The 24592-nt window shown below is 37.1% G+C and overlaps 1 protein-coding gene across 1 annotated transcript; it reads left to right on the plus strand.

Moving 5' to 3' along the window:
- The first annotated feature begins 621 nt into the window (after positions 1 to 621).
- LOC149414037 (uncharacterized) lies at positions 622 to 24592 on the plus strand. The gene is made up of 6 exons (XM_089644097.1): positions 622 to 744; positions 16726 to 16816; positions 17166 to 17342; positions 18648 to 18762; positions 19198 to 20600; positions 24501 to 24592. Exons 2-6 carry the CDS (start codon positions 16741 to 16743, stop codon positions 24590 to 24592), a joined length of 1863 nt encoding a protein of 620 aa, XP_089500223.1. The 5' UTR covers positions 622 to 744; positions 16726 to 16740.

Raw genomic sequence — 24592 nt, forward strand, 5'->3', positions numbered from 1 at the left:
GCAAAATCTCCTACTTATGAACCCCTTTTTGGATACGGTCTTACTTTATAATGTGGCAAATAAGTTCATTAAAATTAAAATCTAAAAAAATGTGTTTTTGTACCAGAACTTTACGGAATAAAAAAAAAACATTTTGCAGAAAGATTTCTTTATTTTGCCTTTTTGCGAATGTTACACGTCGATGTGGATCGCCTTAATAGCTTATTATAAGCTCTACCTAATGTTGCTTGTGCAGTGATGTAGGACTTAGCAGGCAAAAGATTAAACCTACATAGCCGCAGTAGGAACCAACAGCTTAGAAACACTCATCCACTAAGGTCGCTCGCAATAATTTTCCGTCAAGTTTTCCTTCGAGAATAAATCTGCGCTTGCGCCGTTACACCAAAGCATTTTCAGACGGAAAATACTTCAGTCGATACTAGAGTCCACACGGATAGTCCTGTGTATACGCGGACTTGATCATCCTACCCAAAAACACCCCTAAAAACACCCAAAAATCATTTAAAAACGCACATAAAACAATCAATTTACTCGCCCGGTGAAAAAATGAGTTGAATTCAACAATATTCACACGTTTTTGACGTATTTGACGAACGCCCCTATTAAAATTAACGTTCCTACACAATGTACAATAGTCGATAAAAATAATACTTCATATATTTGTATGTAAAGTTCTAGTTAAGTGTTTTTCCATGAGTTTTGTTTAAGTGTATCGCATTTGGCTGCAAACATAACGCCCTCAAGGTATGTATGTTGTATGTTTGTTCTGTTAATTTTAGCAGCCATGTTTATAAAATCGATTTCATTAAATTGCATTCAGTTTTGCAGCTCTGCTTTGGTTATAAGTAGTAAATTATACGACGTGAAAACACACGACCTCGTATTTTGTGACAGCTGTATATTTTACAATGAAAGATTTATGACTCAGATTTGAAGCTTTATAACATACTTTAAATATTAAGTTTAATACTCTGCCATCTGTGCTTCAGCTGGAAAGCTATGTCTATTCCACAGGTATTTCAATATTTTTTTCACATATATTATTATCATTTAAAACTGGTAGTTTTGTGAACAGTGGAACTCGCGTCCAAAATATTACTTTCAAATTTTCTCATTTCTTCTCTACGTCGCGTCTGTCTGTTTGTGCGCTTAGTTCTTCTAAACTACGCAACGGATTTTAATAGGGTTTACACTATCATTTAGAGAATTTCTTCCTGAAGGTTTACATATATAATACATGCATATTTTATTTATAGAAAGTAGAGAAAAGTCACCGGGTAGCCGTCACACGTATTTAATAAATAAAAACCAAAATTTCCTCTGAAATCATAAGATTTATAAGCAGCTACTCAAACACCTATCTACTTAATTATAAATCACACAATATTTTATGTACTAGCAATCCGGAGGTCGCGGTTTTAAATCCCAGAGTGCGCAAGTATATTTTATTTGATTATATTGTGTTATTTCACATTTTTTTTATTTTTAGTACATTTGCGGGACGTTCAAAAATGGAAAATACTCTCAGTATCGCCCTGGTGTAAGATCATAATTTAAAATGGAAACGTTGCTTGAAATGACTTTAGCCGTGTTTAGTGACCAGATTTAATAGCCAGGTACTTCCCCACCTTCCTCTTCCCATCCCCCTATGTCAGTGGATGCAGAAGAACTTAAAAGCAAATTTACAGAGAGAAGAAATGCCAAACGGTCGAGTTAATACAGGACTTGGGTCAGTCAATTATATTACCAAACTTTAACGGTAGATACAGCGATACTTCATGTGAAAAGCTATGTTTGTTCTACTTGTATTCCAATGTAATGTGCTTTCTCTTCGATACCAAACCGGAAAAGGGGTTATGTAGATTCTCGTATTATAATAATCCTTTTTTAGCAATCGCATACTGACTGTATACTTTAAGTAGATATATATCTTGACCGTAGATACCACCGTACGTCGGGCAAAACCTTGTGTCTATTCTACCAGTATTAATGCATCATGAGTATTTTTGGTCACTAGTGCAACTTTAAGTCTTTTTGTTTTTTGTGAATATTTGAGCATTTTTGGTCTTCATTGAATATTTTAGACTTTTATGTTTAGTGCATATTTTAGCATTTTTTGGTTACTTGGGCATATTTGAGCATTTTTGGTAATTAGTGAATCTTTTAGACTTGTATCGTTAGTGCATATTTTAGCATTTTTTGGTTACTTGGGCATATTTGAGCATTTCTGGTCATTAGTGAATCTTTATACTTTTATCGTTAGTGCATATTTTAGCATTTTTTGATCACTTGGGCATATTTGAGCATTTTTGGTCTTTATTGAATATTTTATACTTTTATGGTTAGTGCATATTTTAAGCATTTTTTTAGTTATCTGTGCACATCTAAGCCATTTTGGTTGTTATTGGATATTTGAGCCTCTTTGATCGGTAGCACAATTTTTTGATCAATACTGCATACTTGTTCATATGCTCATATGGTTCGTAATACACATTTATGCCTATAGTCCGTAATGCACATTTATGCCCCCATGGTTCGTAATACACATTTATGCCCCTATGGTATGTAATGCACATTTATGCTCCTATGGTCCGTAATGCAAACTTATGCCCCTATGGTCCGTAATGCACACTTATGCCCGTATGGCCCGTAATGCACACTTATGCCCCTATGGTCCGTAATGCACATTTATTCCCCTATGGTCCGTAATGCACACTTATGCCCTTATGGTCCGTAATGCACACTTATGCTCCTATGGTTCGTAATGCATACGTATGCCCCTATGTTCCTTAATACACACTTTTGCCCGTTTGGTTCGTAAAGCACATTTATGCCCCTATAGTAATAATAATAATAATAATAATAAAAATAATAACAACAACAATAATAATAATAACTTGTAAAGCGCCATTTTTGTGCAAAATCACCTCAAGGGCGCCAAGGGTCCGTAATGCACATTTATTCCCCTATGGTCCGTAATGCACACTTATGCTCCTATTGTCCGTAATGCTCACGTATGCCCCTATGTTCCGTAATGCACACTTTTGCCCGTATGGTTCGTAAAGCACACTTATGCCTTTATGGTCCGTAATGCACATTTATTCCCCTATGTTCCGTAATGCACACTTATGCTCCTTTTGTCCGTAATGCTCACGTATGCCCCTATGTTCCGTAATGCACACTTTTGCCCGTATGGTCCGTAATGCACATTTATTCCCCTATGGTCCGTAATGCACACTTATGCTCCTATTGACCGTAATGATCACGTATGCCCCTATGTTCCGTAATGCACACTTTTGCCCGTATGGTCCGTAATGCACACTTATGCCTCTATGGTCCGTAATGCACATTTATTCCCCTATGGTCCGTAGTCACACTTATGCCCCTACGGTTCGTAATGCACATTTTATTCTTCATAGCTGTTCAAGAATTGAACTGGTCGAAATTTTTGTATTTTCGGAGGACAGGGGTTATTTCGAAAAATTAGATTTGTAATAAAGAATTACAGAAAAATTCCCAAAACACTCCAAGATTCCGGGAAGGAAAAAGGTATGAGGGGTGGGTAGGAATCTATAGATCAGTGTGTCCAGAAGTGACTGACGTATGAATGTACCTATACCCCCCGCTGGGGCGAAAGGAGTTGGATTAAAAGAGAACAGTTGGAGAGGTCAAAAGGGTCTCCCCAATGCAGCCTCTCCTGATCTGGCACGCCAAGCAGCTTGTGGACAGCACACCATAACCCCTGCTATATCACCAAACGTAGCAAACCATTTGGGGTGACCCAATAAATGGTTACCGGTGTATAATGGTTAATGTGTGACTATTATTAAATTTTAATTTCTATCAAATGTAATGGCGATATACGATGTCAGGCAGTGTAAGACGGACATAGCGCGTGCTAAATGAGCTAGAACCAAAGGGTAATAAGTCAGTGGCGACATTGGCTTTCATTCAAATCTACGTGGAAGGTAATTCAAGTACGGATAATCTATTATTCACACGATAGTATTAAATCCTTTAGTATATTGCTCCATCGATTCCGTTTACACAAAACGTCTATTTTAAAATTTGTTTACGAAAGATCTGCGCTGATTCAGAGCTAAAGCGAGAGAAGTATCTCGTGGGCGTGTCAGAGTGCCACAATAAATTATATTAATATATTATTTTATTTTAGTAAGTCTGCATTTTTAAAGTTTTTTTTAAGAAAGGCAAACATTCCCGGATTACGAATAACCTGACAATATTTGAAAATCTCCTACTACCACCACAGTAAGCGGTAAATGTTGATTGTGTCGTGATGGAGGACTTAGCTAGCCGATGAATTGAACTCACGACGCCTGGGTGAACCCAACATCGATGCCACACTTATTTAATTAAAAAATAAAAATAAAAACAGTTAATTTACAAACAACTTCTGATGTGTGATTATTGTTACGCGTAACAGTTGTTTCGCCGTCTGAGGGCATTATCTCTGAAGATTTTGAAATATTTTGACATTATTCGTAATCCGAGAATGTTTATCTACATATCTTTTAAAATATAGTATACACGGTGTCCCGGAACTCGTAGTATAACCTGGAAACTGGCGAATCTACGTGATATTTTATACCATTTTGCTGCAACGAGTTCGAAATTGGAAATTTTTAGGTCAAATTTTGAAAAATACCATCACTATACATGTGATATATGATTTACGTGATATGCACTCCATTTCTCTCCAGCAGCACGGTAACAGACGAGACAGAGCGTGTATCAAGTGAACTCGTCGCTACGTATAACAGTGTGATCAGTGGTGACGTATGATAGAAAAATATTTTTTTGTTTTTAATTTTAAAATAATTTTCGAGGCCTATATCATCTTTGGGAATGCTGTGTGGAGGGTCCTTTTGAGGAGTGGAAGGGTCTTGAATAGCCGAGTTGTTGAACTCAAGAACGAGTAGTAGAAGCGAAGGTATCAATGACGCTAGTTCATCGAAGCATCTTCCATTGTAATACCTTTAGAAAAAGTACAGAATACCTACCTGACGCCTGTGCTCTAAGGATTGAGTTCTCTATGAGAAGTAGATTCATCAGTTTCCCGCTTGTACTACTAGTATCCGGACACCGTGTAAACCTATACGTATATATTTTGATGTATTTTTATTTTTATAACGCAGTTGGCGCTAACAAAAAATTGTCCAAAGAAGCGAAGTTAGCAGTCCACAATGGAGTGCTGGTACCTACCCTGTTGTATGGAAGTGAGGCATGGAACTGGCAAAGAAAGGATTAAAGTAGATTGAATGCTATTGAAATGAGATCCCTGAGGCGTATGTGTGGTATAACCATGTATGATCGTGTGAGGAATGTGGAGATCCGCAAAGAGTGCAAGGCTGATGTAAGCGTAATGAGTAAGATCAAGAAAGGGACGCTTAGATGGTTTGGGCATGTAGAGCAAATGAGCGAAGAAAAGAGTGTAAGGAGAATATACGATGCAAATGTGAATGGTAGCAGGAGTCGGGGACGCCCGAGGAAGACATGGCACGATCAAGTGAATCAGATACTTGAGTCGGGCCATGTCAAGAGTCAGAATAATAGAAGAGTATGTATGAGACGATGTATGAATGTGAATGAGGCAAGGAGTGTGTGCCAAGACCGAGTTGTTTGGCGGTCCGTCCTCTCTGCCTACCCCTAAGGGGAAACGGCGTAATGGTTAGTTATAGTTTTTTTATCTATGTGTTTGTTGTTTGTATTAGATAAAAATCCGTCCCCCTTTTTATCAAATTATTCTGGCTATCACCCTTCCAGGGATTTTTAGGCCATTATATCAAACGAGCTGACGTGTACCCGGCGTTACTGGGGTTTATTCTTAGGAGATAGACATATACCTTAAAAGACTTTTCTGTAGGCCTGTTCAAGATATACAATTCCGTAGTACATTATTTTGATGTATCTCAAAAGGTTTAGCCAGCGTTAGCAATGTAAGCGCCATAAAAACATATTTTTACGACTTGATTACAAAACTTCGACTTTTCTCTACTTTCTATAGGTATAAAATATATGTTTTATATATATAAACCTTCCGGAATAAATTCTCTGAATGATTGTGAATATCTTATCTAGTAGAACTAAGCGCACAAACAGACAGACGCGGAAAGCGATTTTATTTTATACTGTTTCAAAATTATTTTGAAGATTTGAGTCAAATTCAGACTTAGAAAAGATGAGATGTTGAAAGGAGAGGAAGTAATTTTAGGTAAGGCTTAATAGAAGAGAGGATGTTTGTTTAGAGAGAGACACCGCATTTTATTTATTATGCTAAAATTATCTTTACCAGGTCGTAGAGTTCATATATCAATAACAAAACGTTTTCAGAGGATATTGAATCACTTATCAGATATAGCCAAGTGATTATATCATTTACTGTCTACCTTTTTTGTAACAAATATGTTACAAAAAAGGTAGACAGTAAAACATTTATTATTTTATTACATCAATAAAATTAATAGTAGTTTGTTTAGTAATTCTGTGAATGTGTTTTTGAACCAGTGACTGCATCACAGTGTAAACGCATTACCTTCTTTCAACTTAAGGCGATGCCATACGTAGTAATACAAAATCATGTGTTTTTGGTTTGAAAATTTGGTCGTCTAGAAATGTTTCAGATGCTTTAATTAAATACTGCGAGTAGAATACATCTTGGCCTTTGAAATAATCGAGTATTTTTTAGATAAGTCTTTTTATAAGCCCAGAAAAAAATAATGTAAAGGCCTATGAAAACTGCTTTAAAGTTCAAAATCTCCTACTTACGAACCCATTTTCGGTTATGATTTTATTGTATAATGTGGAAAATTAAATTATTTATAAAATAATCCAAAAAAAATAAAATATTTATGGCTGAATATCCACAAAATAAAATAAAAGGCACTTTTGGCCATGTTTTTTTCATTCATAAGGGGGCCGACAGACGTAGCTATAAAAGATCAAAAGTTATTTGGCTTGGCGTATTTCGGCATATCGCTCGCCATACATTTCAATTGGAAATGTACGGCGAGCGATATGCCGAAATACGCCAAGCCAAATATCTTTTGATCTTTTATAGCTACGTCTGTCGGCACCATAAATCAAAACAGGCGGATGGTGCAAATCGGGAATTTAAACCTTATCGCCATCTACGTAAGGGTTGTAATTGATAGCGGCTCAATTTAAAATATTACACGACGTAATGCATCGCGTTAACCAACATAATCTGAATCTATTTTCGCATAAAGCAACATGTATTTTCTCATTATTTTCATGATAAACTAATGTTTAAGGCGAAGCTTAATGCTAAATCACTATTTTGATTAATTTTTATAACGAATTGGTCTACATTATGAATACCAAAAAATATGCTTCAGATAAATTGAAAGTTTTCCTATCGTTTCGCTTCAGTAGAATACAAATAAAAAAATAAATTACTCAGTAAAAAATATAAATGCAAACTACTACAAAAAATATTTTATCAATAGATATGTATGAACGCGTAAAGGAAACAACTTTTTAAAAATATGTTATTATAGCTATGATTATCTGTGACAGTTTTACTTTTTTACTTTCTTATAAAATTATTTACAAAATAAATAAAAACCAGGTTTTTGCTTGAAATTGAACGTTTCTAGACTCTTTTTGCCAAGCGATTTTAATGCCTATTATCTACAATATAAGGTATACCAAGAATATACACATTTTTGGCTTGTAGCTTCCTCTTAATGGAGTGACAGATTACGCTATAAGTCAAAAGCGTTTTATCTCTCCATATTGCTCGCCATACAATCCCACACAGACCTGTCTCACCTAAAAATATGATAATGTTATAAATGTGGGCGTGGCGACGATATGCGCCGTGATCTGCTAACCAGGCTGTATTTGAAAATTATGCGACCCCATCAGAACAATTTAATTACGCGACTGTCATCTGTCAAAGTGACAGATCCCATACAAAGAAATGATATTCCGCGGCAGTCCCCTAATTTATCTGACACCCTCTCCTGAGGAAGATTATAGTGTAGTGTGTCACCCAAACATATAATACGTATATGCCACGCCCAAATTATGCGCCCATAATATAGTGCAATGTGTCTGAGGCTTTATAAACAAATTGTTAATAATCAAAAATGATTAGCCACTACGTAGTGTAATATTTTAAATCGAGCCGCTATCAATAACACACCTTACGTAGATGGCGATATAAATTCCCGATTAACACCATCCGCCTGTTTTGATTTATGCAAGAAAAAAACATGGCCAAAAAGTGCCTTTTATTTTATTTTGTGGATGTTCAGGCATAAATATTTTTTTTTCCGATAATTTTATAAATAACTTAATTTTCCACTTTATACAATAAAATAATAACCGAAAATGGGTTCGTAAGTAGGAGATTTTAAACTTTAAAGCAGTTTTCGTAGGCCTTATACATTATTTTTTCTGGGCTTATAAAAAGACTTATCTAAAAAATACTCTTATTATTTTTAAGACCAAGATGTATTCTACTCGCAGTATTTAATTAAAGCATCTGAAACATTTCTAGGTGACCAAATTTTCAAACCAAAAACACATGATTTTGAATTGCTACGTAGTACATCGCCTTAAACACTTTGTTACAAATTTTTACAAATTGAAATAAATGTTACAAGCAATAATTGTTGAGTGAAAATTACTAGTACGTATTGAATTATTTAGCGTGTTTTTAATAAGTTGACGTAGCTTAATGGTTAGAATAGCTGACCGTCAATCAGAAGGCTGCGGGTTCAATTCCCGTCGGCGACATTTATTTTTGCTCGAGTGTTTTTTTTATTTGTATGGGTATTTCACGCTAGTAATAATAGCTTATATTAATGTGTTTTCTCTTTTCTCCGTATTATTGTATGACAGTGTAAATATATTACCTTCTTTCCACATATTATACCATCGTAATCTGAAACTATTTCCGCTTAAAGCAACATGTGTTTTCTCCTTTCTACATTATATGCATTTTCTTGTTTCCACATATTATTATTATCACTTTGGCTAGTGTGTTGTGCGTGTATACTTACCTTATAACTGCCAATAAATGTGTATAGTGTAGGTTATGATAGAGTGAAACAGATGTAGTTGATAATTTAAGTTTATTGCAAACACGTTACACTATTACACGATTAGAATATCAGAAGGATTTAGTAGGAATCAAGAAATGTCGACCGCCAGGTCAGATCAGAGAAACAGGAATGCTCGTCGGTAATGGATTGGCAGCGAGCTCTGTTTCACGTCGGGTTGCCATCCGTGAAACAGTGTTTCCGTATTAAAATATTATTTTAGGCTGGCAGACAGTTCTTGCCCCCACATACCTTCCCCCCAGTGTCAACGATACATAAAAGAAAAAATTAGGGGTTCTAGAAAAAATATATACATATCACAAAATTTGCATGACGTCGGTTACATAATATAAACAAATTCGGTGTGTGACGTCATCGCAAAATAACATAAGCCTATGCGTTCAGAAAGATATCTCTTAAATGGTGAAGTTACTTTATGAACAATACATTTATATGTTTGTGAACGCATAGTCATGAACAAATTCCTAATAATAACATTATTTGAAAGTTAAATCCTTTTTTTTTAAAATGTGTTGATATAATTACATGTTCGGAGCATGTACTGCATCTACGAACTGTATGTTTTTCTTGGAGCATTTACTGCATCGACAAAATTTTACATTTATAATTGGAGCATTTACTGCATCGACAAAATTTTATATTTATAATTGGAGCATTTACTGCATCGACAAAATTTTATATTTATAATTGGAGCATTTACTGCATCGACAATTGTATGTTTTGTATTTATTTTCAAAACCAAAAGTTGCAAACAGAGTGCATTTAATACTTTAATGTTTGAAAACAATAAATGGTATTACAACATTTGACACAAGTGGTTATTATTTAACTTATCTAAACCTTTTTATATGGTAATGCATCTACGAACAGTGTTGTCGGAGCATATTATGAAATTAAGCATAAGTTAATTATAAAATAAAAAGTAGGAATCTATTTCCATTTGTATATATTTTTAATAATGCGTCTACAAACAGTGTTCGGAGCATGAGTTGTCAATTATTGAGTTATTTTAAAGTTGATTATTCTAAATATTATTTATTACATATTTAAATAACTACAAATTTGTCTTATAATATAGGAACATGATATCAATGTATAAAGTATGAACATAAGTGTTTCTTCAATCTTTGAACAAAAGGAAACGACGATTAATGTCACTATATTATAAAATTATTTATATCCGTGTTATGGAAAAAAGGTGTAAAAAAGGAAAAAAAAAAAAATACATATTTAAATGTTTTTGTAAAAGTACATTTAGCAATAGCATGGCTGTGAGTACATAACTCTAAATGTTTATCTTTGAGATTACAAGGTAACTAAAAATATAACAAAAAACAACTGTCATATGTTCGTAGAATGTGTTTGTATTGATAATATTATCAAATGGCTATGTTTTCTTACGAACAAATGACAATGGTTCAATTCTGTAAAAAAATTAATAATAATACATATATGTCTCAACGACATGTTACATCAGATGCATAATTGGGAATATTTGATGTAGCATGGTTAAAAGTATTTATATTTATAACATAGTCATCACATATAGTGGTAAGTTATTTCTAAACAAGATTTATACAAAAGTTGTCGCATATAGCGAAATGGATAATTATCCAAGAAAATATATGTATATGAGTTTGCACTATAATATGGTAAGTGAAAAGTTAGCTAGGTAACTTTGTGCGATTACATGGTATTACTTCATGGTTTTAAAGGATGAAAGTATTCACCGTAATAAGGTTTTTTATAAAATGATAAAAAACGTAGTAATTTGCAAAGTAATTATAATATAAAGGTCAGGTTTTCATCAAGAACTTGAACGCTTAAATATTATCTATGTAACAGTAATTTAAAGAAAAATAAATGTAGGTATATGAAATTCAATCTTTAAATCGATAGCAAGAGTAGATTCTTAATCAATGTTTCTATCATGAGTTACAGAAAATTTATGTGTGATGCCAATTTGGCGATGTGTGAGAAAATTATGTCTTTTTTATGCATTAGTATGTACCGTATCTTTTTGGAAAATGGACTTGTCGGCCTGATCTTGTTGTTGTTTTTGCTTCAGGTGAGTCTGGAATAGATACATGATCTGGAACATTTTCCTCGGTGGGAACGAAGGCTGGTTTCAGGCGGTCTATCGAAACGCGCTTAGGTTTACCTTTAATGGTGATGACATAGGTCTTGTCATTTCGTTCCTCGACCTTATAAGGTCCCTCGTATGGGTTTTGTAACGGTTTTTTAACACTGTCTGTCCGCAGAAATACGTGCGTAGAAACGGGAAGTTCCGAGTGTACAAAAAATTTTCTTGAGCTGTGATTAGAGGTAGGGGTTGATTTAATTAATTCAAATTTCCTCTGTAAACGTCCGATATAAGTATCGGGTTCTTCTCGTGGAGTACTTGTGAAGAAGTCGCAGGGAAGTTTAAGAGTTCTTCCATAAGTAAGTTCGGCTGGCGAACATTTCAATTCTTCACGAACAGTAGATCTCAGGCCAAGTAATATAAGTGGAAGGGTTTCCATCCAGTTTTGCTCACCACTTGCCATGAGAGATGCTTTTAAAGTACGATGCCAACGTTCTATAATTCCATTCGCTTGGGGATGGTACGCTGTGGTTCTTAAGTGTTTAATTCCGAATTTCTGAGTAAGCTTTTTAAATAAATGGCTTTCGAATTGACGACCCTGGTCCGAAGTTAGGGTTATCGGTACTCCATGTCGTGCGATCCAGTGGTTCGTCAGTGCTGAAGCTACTGTCTCGGCTGTAATGTCCTTTAAAGGAATTGCCTCGGGCCAGCGGGTAAATCTGTCTATTATAGTTAATAGGTACTGGTACTCGTTGCAAGCTGGCAATGGGCCTACGATGTCAATATGTATGTTGCTGAAGCGATCTTCTGGTAATAAATACGTTGCCGGGGGGGCAACCGTATGTTTGGAGATTTTTGCTTTCTGACAAGCGATGCAGTGCTTCACGAAGTATCTTATGTCAGCTTTCATGTTTGGCCATACAAATCGTTGTTTGATCGTATTAGTTGTTCCTGCGACGCCTGGATGACATACGTCATGTATGCTCTGTATGACAGTTTTTCGCATGTCGAGTGGTACAAAAGGTCTGACATGACCTGTCGAGATGTCGCACCATACTGATGTGTCTGTGTCAGGGATCACCATTAGTCGTAAGGATAGGGAGGAGTCATCTTTTGCCTTAATTAATTCGTCGTCTTGACTCTGCGCTTGTCCCATTTCCTTGTAATCAATAGTAGGACTATTAATCTCTTCAACCCGAGATAGAGTGTCAGCTACTGTGTTTTGGTGTCCCGAAATATGCCTTATATCTGTAGAAAACTGCGCAATAAAATCCAGTTGTCTCTCCTGGCGTGGAGAACTAGACGCTCGTTTTTTATTGAAGGCAAAGGTGATAGGTTTATGGTCAGTATAGATAGTGAATGTGCGACCTTCTATGTTGTTTCGGAAATATTTTACAGCTTCGTAGACACCTGTTAGTTCACGGTCGAATGTGCTATATTTACGCTGCGGTGTTGTAAATTTCTTAGAAAAAAATCCGAGAGGTTCCCAAGTGTTATTTTTAAATTGTTGTAAAGAAGCTCCAATTGCCATGTCAGAGGCATCTACCATGATGGCAATTCTTGAGTTGGGATCTGGATGTACTAGGAGGGCTGCATTCGCGAGTTGGTTTTTACAATCATTGAATGCTGCTGTCAGCTCCTCGTTCCAAATGAGTGAACGCTTGTCGTTTTTCTTGTATCCTTTTATACAGTTAAATAGTTTTTCTTGAGTGTTGATGGAATTTGGGAGGAACTTGCGATAATAGTTCAACATTCCTAGGAAGCGTCTTAATCCGTTGGCAGTTTTTGGCAGCGGAAAGTCGTTAATAGCCTTGACTTTCTCTTTGATCGGTGTCATTCCCTCTGAAGTGATTGTGTGACCTAGAAAGTTAACAGTTGTCACACCAAAATTACACTTTGAAACGTTTATAACGAGGCCATTATCGGCGAGTCGCTTAAATAGAGTATCCAAATGTTTCCTGTGTTCTTCTTCGTCTTCTGAGGCTATCAGGATATCGTCCAGGTAGACAAAACAAAAATCAAGGTCTCTGGTAACTGCGTGCATAAATCGTTGAAAGGTCTGTGCAGCATTTGAGAGGCCGAATTGCATAGATGTGAACTCATATAGGCCGAATGGTGTGATTATGGCTGTTTTAGGGATATCCTCTGGTTCAACTGGTATCTGGTGGTACGCTCGAGTGAGATCTATAGTGCTGAAGATTCGTGCTTTCAATAGTTTGTGCGAAAAGTCGTGAAGTTGCGAAATAGGATATTTGTCCGCCACAGTTTTTGCATTTAATCGCCTGTAATCACCGCATGGTCTCCACTCTCCATTAGGTTTCCTCACCATATGTAATGGGCTTGCCCAATTACTTTTAGATGGTCTACAAATTCCTTGTTCCATTAAGAATTTAAATTCTTTCTTAGCAGCTTCCAAAAGGGCTGGTGCCAGTCTGCGGGCACGTTCTGTAACGGGGGGTCCTTTGGTCTCGATACAATGTGTGACCGAATGTTTTCTAATTTCCGGGATTTTCATATTTGGTCGAGTTAAACATGGGTATTTATTCAGGATATCGCCGTACTTTTGTGATGATGCTATTGTAGAGATGCCAGAAGTAGGTCCTTTGAAAGTGGTGCCTTTGATGTGTAGTCCTGTCGATTGATCCAATAACATTGCTTTCCTTAAATTCACCATCAGGTTGTAGTGATGGAGGAAATCAGCTCCGAGTATAGCTCTCGATACATCCGCTACGATGAAGCGCCACTTCATTGCTCGGCGTAGACCGAAATTGAGTTCTGTAATTTGTGTGCCGTATGTTTTAATAGGTTTACCATTTGCGCCATATAATGTTGTTGGAAAATTGTCAGAAGTTATACATTTCGTACGGTGGTCCTTATTTCTAGGAATAACGGAAACATCTGCCCCCGTATCTACTAGAAATTTCTGTCTGGTTTCCAAATCGTAAATGAAGAGACGACAACTGTTGTATGGAAGTTCACACGTCCCTACTGTGGGCTTCCGTTGGCGTTTCCCGCGTTCGTGCTAGCATATGTGCATGGCTTGTAGCACCGGTAAGCCTTGTCGCCGTACCTTGCATGCGGTTGGCAATATCCGAGATTCTTTATAGGAGATTTGCCGCGAGACCTGGACCTGGGTCTCCAAGCGGTAGTTTGCCGAGAAGAACTTGTTGGTTGGGAGTAATCTCTTCGACGTGGGCTTTGGTACCTGCGGCCACGGAAGTTGTGAGACTGGTCGTCGTTCTGATTGCTTTTCGACAATTTAAGTTGTTTCACTTCTTGGGTTAAAGAAACAATCTGGTCTTGTAGATTTTGTAGAATGGTGTTTAATGCTGATTCGGGATGCGACGGGCCTGGTTTGTGGTTTTCCTCCACCGCGCTGCATTCAGGTTTCTGATAGACCTCTAAAATTTTATCAGCGGCCGAAGCTAGCTGATCTATATCGTTGTCGGGAAGTGCTGATAGAATTGCTTGGGCGTGTTGAGGCAAGCGCTGCAGCCAAAGAGTCTTCACTATCGCACTTTTGTTAAGCATTGGTCCCGCCAATTCTACCATATGTCGTAGAAGTCCAGTGGGTTTTCTGTCTTCTAATTGGATTCCGGTGAGTAGACGGGTCAGGCGTTTTTCTTCCGAATCCTGCAGGCGCTCAATCAATGCAGTTTTTATTCGTACATATTTATCTTTAGGCGGTGGTTCGATTACTATATCACTAACCAATTGTAGTGTTTCGGAGTCCAATGCCGCGACGATTGTATTGTATTTGGTAAAGTCTTCCTTAATTCTGGAATTCGAAAATTGTGCTTCTGCCTGGGCAAACCACAAGGCTATGTTGGTTTTCCAGCAAGCTGGTAGGCGTACAGATACATGATGCACGTTTGCTTCCGAATGTCCTGCGCGTTGGTCTTCCATTGTGTTCAACTTATCTTGAGAAATTGTTACAGGTTCTTGAAACGATGAAGGTATGTTTGTTTCTTCCGATGAGGTCATTTCCAATAATATGTTACGTAATACGTTATGCAAGACATAAAAAATCCAAAAAAAAAACTAGAGAATACTGTGTAAGAATCTATTCCATCTACCGGATATCTTAGCAAGTTATTAGCGAGTTCGCGTTTGTATTGTATTTTAGTGAAGACGCAAACCGCGTCACGTAAGTTATTGTGAAATACCGATATGCAAATATGGCGCTATTATTATATAGTGCAATAATAATTTAAATTTGTTATTACAAAATAGTATGATGTTAAATTACCTCAAAGTAAGGTTTGGCAATTATTGAACAATAACCTTAATATCACTACAATAATGTACATCTAAAACATGATTATGTAGGTATGCTGAACAATTCATTGTTTTGCGAAATGGCAATAAGAAATCGTGATATAGGTTACTTGATTGAGATATGTGGGTAGGTTGGCTTGTTCAACTGCAGGTTGTCCACGTGGATTGTTGCGTCATCTTCCTTGTCCGGGGAGTAGATGCTGCCGTTGTAGGTTGTAGTGGGTAGGTTGTAATTCATCGCAAGATTATGATGCCATGGTTAGCCACGTTGTTGACAGCCTGATTTCAGGATCGTTCTCACTGAAATTAATTTTAACACGCACTTAATTTTCATAAAAATAGTAAAACATTTCAAGCTAGGGATTGATTGACAAAATAGGGTATTGATGGGAACTATACCACGTGTATATTTCCTTAAATTACCGGGACATTTACTAGCATTTATATTAAAAAATTGATTTGTAAGAGATATATGAATTGGATTTTACTTACTGATCTTGCCCGGGATTGCTGTTTCTCTTTTCTGATCCTTGGCGGTGACGGAATGTTGCAAAATGATTTTAAAATACTAAAGTCGGTATATTGTTCTGAGTCGATGGGTCACCAATTTGGCTAGTGTGTTGTGCGTGTATACTTACCTTATAACTGCCAATAAATGTGTATAGTGTAGGTTATGATAGAGTGAAACAGATGTAGTTGATAATTTAAGTTTATTGCAAACACGTTACACTATTACACGATTAGAATATCAGAAGGATTTAGTAGGAATCAAGAAATGTCGACCGCCAGGTCAGATCAGAGAAACAGGAATGCTCGTCGGTAATGGATTGGCAGCGAGCTCTGTTTCACGTCGGGTTGCCATCCGTGAAACAGTGTTTCCGTATTAAAATATTATTTTAGGCTGGCAGACAGTTCTTGCCCCCACATCACGATGTCAACGCAGTACCTTCTCTCAACATAATCTGAAACTATTTCCGTATAAAGCAACATGTGTTTTCTCCTTTCCACATATCTCCTAATCTACAAGGTCTCATCTTCTTTCCACTTATTATAGCAACATAATCTGAAATTAATTCCGCATAAGGCAACATGTATTTTATCCTTTCCGCATAGCTCTTATTCTACAAGAAGTGTTTTCTCCATTCCACATATTATAGCAACATAATCCCCTTCCTTCCACCTTTAGCAACATTGTGTTTTTTCTTTCTTTTCGCATACGGCAACATAATGTGATTGATTATTTCCTCGTTACAGGTAGAATGCGCCAGTATGCCTCCACACATCCTCGTGGTGGGATTCCTCATGCCGATCTGCTGTCTCGTCTTCGCCTCAGCCATACCATCAGGTAATGCTCTCATTATACCTACCAGCCTAGTCAGTTCTATATTTTTTCTTCTTTCTCCTCTCTTATTCCTCCTCCCGTCTTCTCTCTCCTCCCTCCTCCCTTGAACTCCTGGAGTTGCTTTGGGCAGCTTGCTGGATATCTTCTCTTTGGAATCGCACTTTTTTTTATCAGTGAAATTTAACTTTCTGACATTCTTAATAAGTGACCAAGGCATCTTCGTATAAAGAGCAGCAGAGGTTCAATGTTAAAGTCATCTCGTCTTTTTGTAACTCATCTCAAAAAACTCTTTTCGGCAGCTTGGATCCTGCAATGTGAGGTTATTTATTTGTTTGTTTGTTCTGTATTGCAGCCGGCGCAATAGACTGTTTCAAGTGCGTGTCAATGAACGGCACGAACGCGGCGTGTGACGACCCTTTCCACAACAACCACTCGCTGGACATACTGGAGAGTCCCTGCATGGGCGGACGCAAGGGCCGCGACGGGCTCTTCCCCGCCACCTCCTGCATCAAGATAGCCGGCATCTACGGTGAGTTGCTAAACCAACAACCTCACCTAACCTAGCCAACATTACTGCCGGCGTCAGTCCATTCACTGAGGTAGTACTCGGACACTGGTTTGGACCGAGATTCGAACATTCGAGAATGGTCTGATGCTCTACAGGGAAGCCGCTTGCACAGCGTGGGTGTAAACAGTTACGGAGTTCAATACTTCGTCTGTGTGAAAGCACTATGAAACCTTAGAACTATCGGAGTTTGTAAAAACATACGACAGATCAATACAACCGAACTGACGTAGTAATATGGAGAATAGTAAAGGGCCAAGGTCAGATCCCTGTGTAACACCTGTGTTTGTAGTAGTATGGGGAAGAAATATTCCAAACCAACCCAACTTTACGACCCACAAATACGACACCCGGTTCTTCCACTAACATAGTAATAGAATAGTAAAAGGTACAGGTTCGAACCCTGTGGAACACCTGTCTTTGTGGGAATACAGGCTCTTTGGTGTTTTTCTCCTATTCTTCTTCGTGATAATGTTTGTTGATTGTGATGTGACCAAATCAACCCAACACAACTACCCAACAACACAGCAGCCAGTTCACTCAATTAAAAATTGGATAATTTGTATAACAATTTTTGTGAAAAATACCTCAAGGGCGTTGCGATGAGAGGCAGTAATAGCCAGAACACTAAAGTACCGAGGTTCGAACCTTGAGGAACACCTGAGCTTGTAACTTGAAAAACATCTGTCCCGTATTGTGGATGTGCACCCTCTTCTTCTTAAGATAGTTAGTGGAGGGAAAAGGGCGATTCTAGGTTATTCAGCCTGTCTGGAATTCTCTTGATACATGACAGATGTACCTCCGGGAAACTGGTGAAGGGAACAATCTTCTGCAATTGTTTTTAGCACGCATTTGTCCACATTCACACAATTCCTTTATATCATATTCGCACTGCGATTTTAACTCCGCCGGATGCAATAGGTTAGTGAAGTTTACAACTTTTAAGGAAGAGAGAACTCTGGAAGTTTAATGGTTGGGTTCACAATAGGTGCTAGGTAATCTTCACGTCTGAGGTCTATCAACGAGTCTTCAAGAGATTCTCGTGCCTGATTCAAACTTTCATCTTCAGTTCAAGAAGGTTCTTTGGATATGAGGGCCACGATCTAGTATTTATATGCTTGTTTGATCTCTCCCTTGTAAGGCTGTATGTTGCTAATTTAAGGCTGTGTGTTTTAAATAACACTACAATGGGCATTTGGAGCTCAAGTTCCATACCCTTCCTGTGTTGTGTCTGCTCCCATGTGATGTGTGTTGCTTGTTGTATTGCAGACGACACAGGTGAACGCATCACGGTGCGCGGCTGTGCGCTGGACTCGGGCACTCTGACCACTGACACAGAGATCATTCGCATGTCCCACTGCGGCCGCTTCTATTATGATGATAGGTAAGATAAAAATTTTAAATAACAGTTTACAAATCATCTAATTCATGATAAAATCATCATACAGCTATAGAAGTGCTTAAAATATGGTACTGGAGAAAAATGCTCACAATTCTACTAATATATCCATTCTGGAAAAGCTACGCATCTACAATAGACTATCAACTGTCTTCCTTCAGGGTATCCTAAGATAAACTGAGATATCATGGTTACTGGCAAAGTATTTGGCAGGAAAAGCAGGCAAAGATCACCGCGTTGGAGTGACCAAGTATCACCTATGTCTGGAATGTCAGTGTCCTTGGATCTACGTGCAGCGCAGAACCGCTAAGAAAAGAAGCAGCCTTTTTCATCAGGGTAATTGGAGTGGGGTCATTAATGCTCAGCAATGAGGCAACAACTGAAGTAGAACAACTATTCATTAATTATTATATTTTCCAGGTACGTCCACGGCTGTCTGCAGAGCTGCGGCGACGCTGATGCTTGTAACTCCGGGCACTCCATCACCGGAAACCATCGTCACTTCCACTGGATCCGAGGTTTCTTCACCTCCGCCAACTTGGCAGCTTTCCTCAGCCTGCTCTACGGCCTTCTGGCGGACATCGGGGACAACTGCTGCCTCTTAAGAAGAAAGGTCACAAGAAGACGAAGAGTGCGTGAAGGAGGAATTAATGGGCATAGGAAAGGTGGAGTCAATAATACGGCAAGGGGAGATAGATTTGATGGTGTAAAAGAACTTGCAAATGAGGTAAAAAGGAGAAGAAGTATTAAAAAAAATGTTACGAATGGGAATGTTGAAGAAAGCGAACGCTTGGCAGTAGATGGTGGAAGAAGAAATTGCGGTACTAGAGATGAAGCAGGGAAGGAAAAGGATAGAATAAGGCTAGAAAAAGATGAAACAAATAGGAAAGGCGAAGAAAGCGTGGTAATAGAGAGTAGAAAAGATGGTGTTTCGAAAAAGATGGCAAATAAAGTAGAAAAGATTAATACAGAAGAAAATGCTGTGGATATGGAGAGAAGAAGAATTATAAAGGGAAGAAATGGAGTAAATGAAAATAGTATCAAGGATGTAAAGGAATATGGTTTTAGGGAAAGGATGTCAGAAAAGGATAGGAAGACAGGATTTGCGATAATAGATGGATGTGTAAATAAGAAGGATGTTGATAAAGCAGATGTCAGCAGAAAGGAAAATAATACAATTAGTATGAGTGGAAAGGTTTATTATGTAAATAATTGCAATAGAAATGTAAATAACGAAGTCACTGGGAATGTACAGAAAATAGACAAAAGAAAATATAATGTTTTGAGAGAGAAAGGTACAAGAAAAGAGACCAATGGAAGACACGAGAAGGGGGGGAGTGTAAATAAAGAAAAAGCAGGAGAGATGTTGGAGGGAGACAGCAATGAAGCGGTGGGTGTTGAAGAAGAAAATGTTAGTTCTGAAAGAAAGAGACGTGGGACCATTAGCGCTATAGAAACGAGCCACTCAAACGAAGAAGAGATGGGTGATTCTTGTATTTTTGAGAGTTGTACTGATGTCAATATTAAATTTTGCAATGTTTTGGAAGTCAGGGATAATTGCAATAATATTTGTAAAGGTTTAACCAATTTTACTGATTTTCACGTCATTTCCTGTAAAGTTTCAACCAATTCTCCAGGCATTAACAACGATTCATGTAAAGTTCCAACCAATTGTCCAGAAATTCACAACGATTCCTGTAAAGTTCCGACCAATTGTCCAGGCATTAACAACGATTCATGTAAAGTTCCGACCAATTGTCCAGGCATTAACAACGATTCATGTAAAGTTCCAACCAATTGTCCAGACATTCACAACGATTCCTGTAAAGTTCCAACCAATTGTCCAGACATTCACAACGATTCCTGTAAAGTTCCGACCAATTGTCCAGGCATTAACAACGATTCATGTAAAGTTCCAACCAATTGTCCAGGCGTTAACAACGATTCATGTAAAATTCCAAGCAATTGTCCAGACATTCACAACAATTCCTGTAAAGTTCCGACCAATTGTGCGGTTTTCGAGGACTATCACATCAAGAAGAACTGTCCACAATCGCGGTTAAATCCTGCCTCATTGAGCTAGCGACAACTCTGACGTTGTCTAGGAAATCGGGCTATTTCTGTCTATCTGTCACGATATGATCTAAACATTTTTTCACAAATCTTCCCAAACATGTTTCATACGGCGACTGGATATTGGCATGCTACCATAACAAAAATCGATTTTTCTATCTATTTTCATTTTTTAATTTATAATCGCTATATACCTTATAATCTGCATCTCATTAGAATGAATAAATCAGGTCAGAGTCCTGATGGAGAGGTCAAAAGGTCTCCATCAATCAGTCTCTCCAAATCCGGCCCGCCACACAGTAGCTGGGCTGACGCATCTGTCGCCAAGACATAGGCAATCCTCACCCCCATGAACCCCTGCTAAGTCACCAAACCACTTGGGGTAACCTATAGCAGAGGTGTTGGTTATCCAATTAATGGTTTCCGGGGCGGCGGTACCCACACCCGCCTCCCAAATTGAAAAAATCATGAAAAATCGAATTCTTTCGGCCTATATTTTATAATTTGAAACACAAATAATAATATTTTCTAAATCTTTTCATTTCTAAAACATGAATTTAAGAATGTTTTATCCTTTTGCCTTGATAATATATCAATGACCATACATTTTTTTTTCATTAAAAAGTGTTACGTAATCATGATAATGTACTCGTAATTTACTAAAAGTTTATCAGGAAACCTGTTAATTCATTCGTAAGGCTGCAATCCTGTTTTTAACAGGAATTCCCAATAAATTGAAGGGACTATTAATACATTTTTCTCTGTGTGAAGAAATTGATAAAATGAAGAAGATATGAAAAAGTATAGTTACTTAAATATGGTCAATTAAAACGGCTAAAGCAATTTGAAGCACAAATAATTAGTAAATATTGTCTTCAATATTTAAATATTACAATTTGAGGTTTTACTCAATAAAAAATATTCCGAAAAATAATAACAAATAATTAGTGTTTAGCGTGCCAATTACCAGTCGCCATGTATAATATCACGCTGTCAGCAAACGCCTAATTAGATGTATTATTTTCATTAAAAAAAAATCACAAAATCATTTAAAATTGCTGTCACAAAAGCTGCTAAAATATAATGTATTTATATAAGGACGTGTTGCACAAAAACGTAGCCGCTGAAAAAACTCACTGTTACTGACCTAATAATGTTACAATAATATCAACCTGTTTATTTTAAAATTCAAAATGCTAATCTCAACCTTATCGGTTACATAAAGGTGCTAAAAAAATATCTAACTTATAGCTGACCAATTTGCTTTTCAATTTTCTTGTTTTTAAAAAATATCAGTTTACCTAAAGACCATATCTGGACAAAATGATAACAACCTTTGTGTTGACCTAATAGCTTTTATTGGCTTCTCTAGAGGATATCGATCTTATTGCTTACCTGTGTGACATTAATCGCTAGCCAAAATAATGTTATGTTTGACCTCAACGCTAATTGATTGCTTGTCAAAATAATATCAACCTAATTGTTGACCTAACAGCTTTCACAGGCTTCTCTAGAGGATATCGATCTTATTGCTTACCTAGGTGACATTAATCGCTAGCCAAAATAACGTTATGTTTGACCTAAACGCTAATTGATTGGTTGTCAAAATAACATTAACCTTAAGGTTGACCTGACGGCTTTTCTAGAGGATATCTTATTGCTTACCTGGGTGACATTAATCGCTAGCCAAAATAACGTTTTGTTTGACCTTAACGCTAATTGATTGCTTGTCAAAATAATATCAACCTAATTGTTGACCTAACAGCTTTCACAGGCTTCTCTAGAGGATATCGATCTTATTGCTTACCTAGGTGACATTAATCGCTAGCCAAAATAACGTTATGTTTGACCTAAACGCTAATTGATTGCTTGTCAAAATAACATCAACCTAATTGTTGACCTAACAGCTTTTACTGGCTTCTCTAGAGGATATCTTATTGCTTACCTGAGTGACATTAATCGCTAGCCAAAATAACGTTGTTTGACCTCAACGCTAATTAATTACTTATCAAAATAACATCAACCTTAGTGTTGACCTGACGGCTTTCACTGGCTTCTCTAGAGGATATCGATCTTATTGCTTACCTGGGTGACATTAATGGCTAGCCAAAATAACGTTATGTTTGACCTAAACGCTAATTGATTGCTTGTCAAAATAACATCAACCTAATTGTTGACCTAACAGCTTTTACTGGCTTCTCTAGAGGATATCTTATTGCTTACCTGAGTGACATTAATCGCTAGCCAAAATAACGTTATGTTTGACCTCAGCACTAATTGATTGCTTGTCAAAATAATTAATGTTGACCTAACAGCTTTTACTGGCTTCTCTAAAGGATATCGATCTTATTGCTTACCTGGGTGACATTTATCGCTAGTCAAAATAACGATGTTTGAACGAAACGCTATCGATATATATATATATATATATATATATAAAACTGGACAAAACAATGTACAGATTTTTTACCTCAGCGTCGATTGTCAAAATTAAATCATCCTTTGTTGACTTATATGCAATTTGCTCGTAAAAATCATCGATTGCTTGTCAATAACATTTTTTAACATTAATTTTGACCTATTTACATTTATTTTTAAAGCTGGTGTAGCTAATATATCGATGTTAAAAATACGTCACAATAACATAAACCTTATTTAATTCTTTGGTTTTTTCCCAATTCCTGTTACTTAAAGTTAAATGTCACACTCGTTGTATTCTACGTATTCATAAATGGTGTTAAATAATTTATTTTATTAATACACCCTTTGCAAGGTATTGCTTTACAGCAGAGGTTCCCAAACCTTTTTTTCCCCCGTAGACCACTTGCCAAATATTTTTTTTCCGTAGACCGAATATTGAATTTTCCTAAAACTATTAACGTCCCATGTGACAATCATTTATTTTTTTAGTAAAAAGATTCCCTTCCCTTGCCTGCCCAACAAACGGGTGGCGATATAGTTGCTGTCTTTACATTGTGCAGACAGGGGCACCCTTGTGAGGTATTACACCAAATGAAAATGAAGCAGGATAAGCAAATGGAATTTTTTTCTGTAGCTGGCCCTACAGAACTGCTCCTTAAGTTCTTTGTCAGTGCTTATTCCGGTCAGTTATTCTTGTCACATGATGTCCGATTCTTCAACGTTCCATTTCCATGGTCAAAATGTCCTCAAACTTAGTTTTGAAGTCTGTGTGAAGTGCATTTAAATGTTGAACGTCATTATTACCCTGGAAGTTTTTCAAAAACAAGTTGGGGAACTAGGAAAATTCGCGGCTTCCAATGTGCAATGTTTTGCTTGAATATATTAATTCTGACGAGAAATGGAACGTAGACTCTATTTATATACCTCAATTAACAACTTTACGAAATCAGTCTATTATATTTGTGTTAGGTGTATTGTGTCATTTACGGAACTCCTAAATGTTGACTTGAGGTAAATGGGGGTCCGCTCGTATGTACCCCCAAATTTTTTTCTCGCTGACATAGACCCCAGGAAGTCGATATCGACCCCTGGGGGTCTATATAGACCACTTTGGGAACCTCTGCTTTACAATATTATGATGAATTATTTGTTTGCGCCCGTACATACAAAATATAAATATACTTTAACAGTTTTGTCCGTAAAAAAATCTCAATTCTTTTGGTGTATAGATAGAAACAAAGGCGAGGTGCCGCTGTATACAGATGAACTATACGCGCGACACTACCAGTACCATACAAATGCTCATGGCTCATCTACCTAG

The sequence above is a fragment of the Hesperophylax consimilis genome, chromosome 20 (assembly GCF_061612785.1).
Source record: "Hesperophylax consimilis isolate HC1 chromosome 20, BYU_Hcon_1.0, whole genome shotgun sequence".
In the NCBI taxonomy this organism is placed as follows: domain Eukaryota; kingdom Metazoa; phylum Arthropoda; class Insecta; order Trichoptera; family Limnephilidae; genus Hesperophylax; species Hesperophylax consimilis.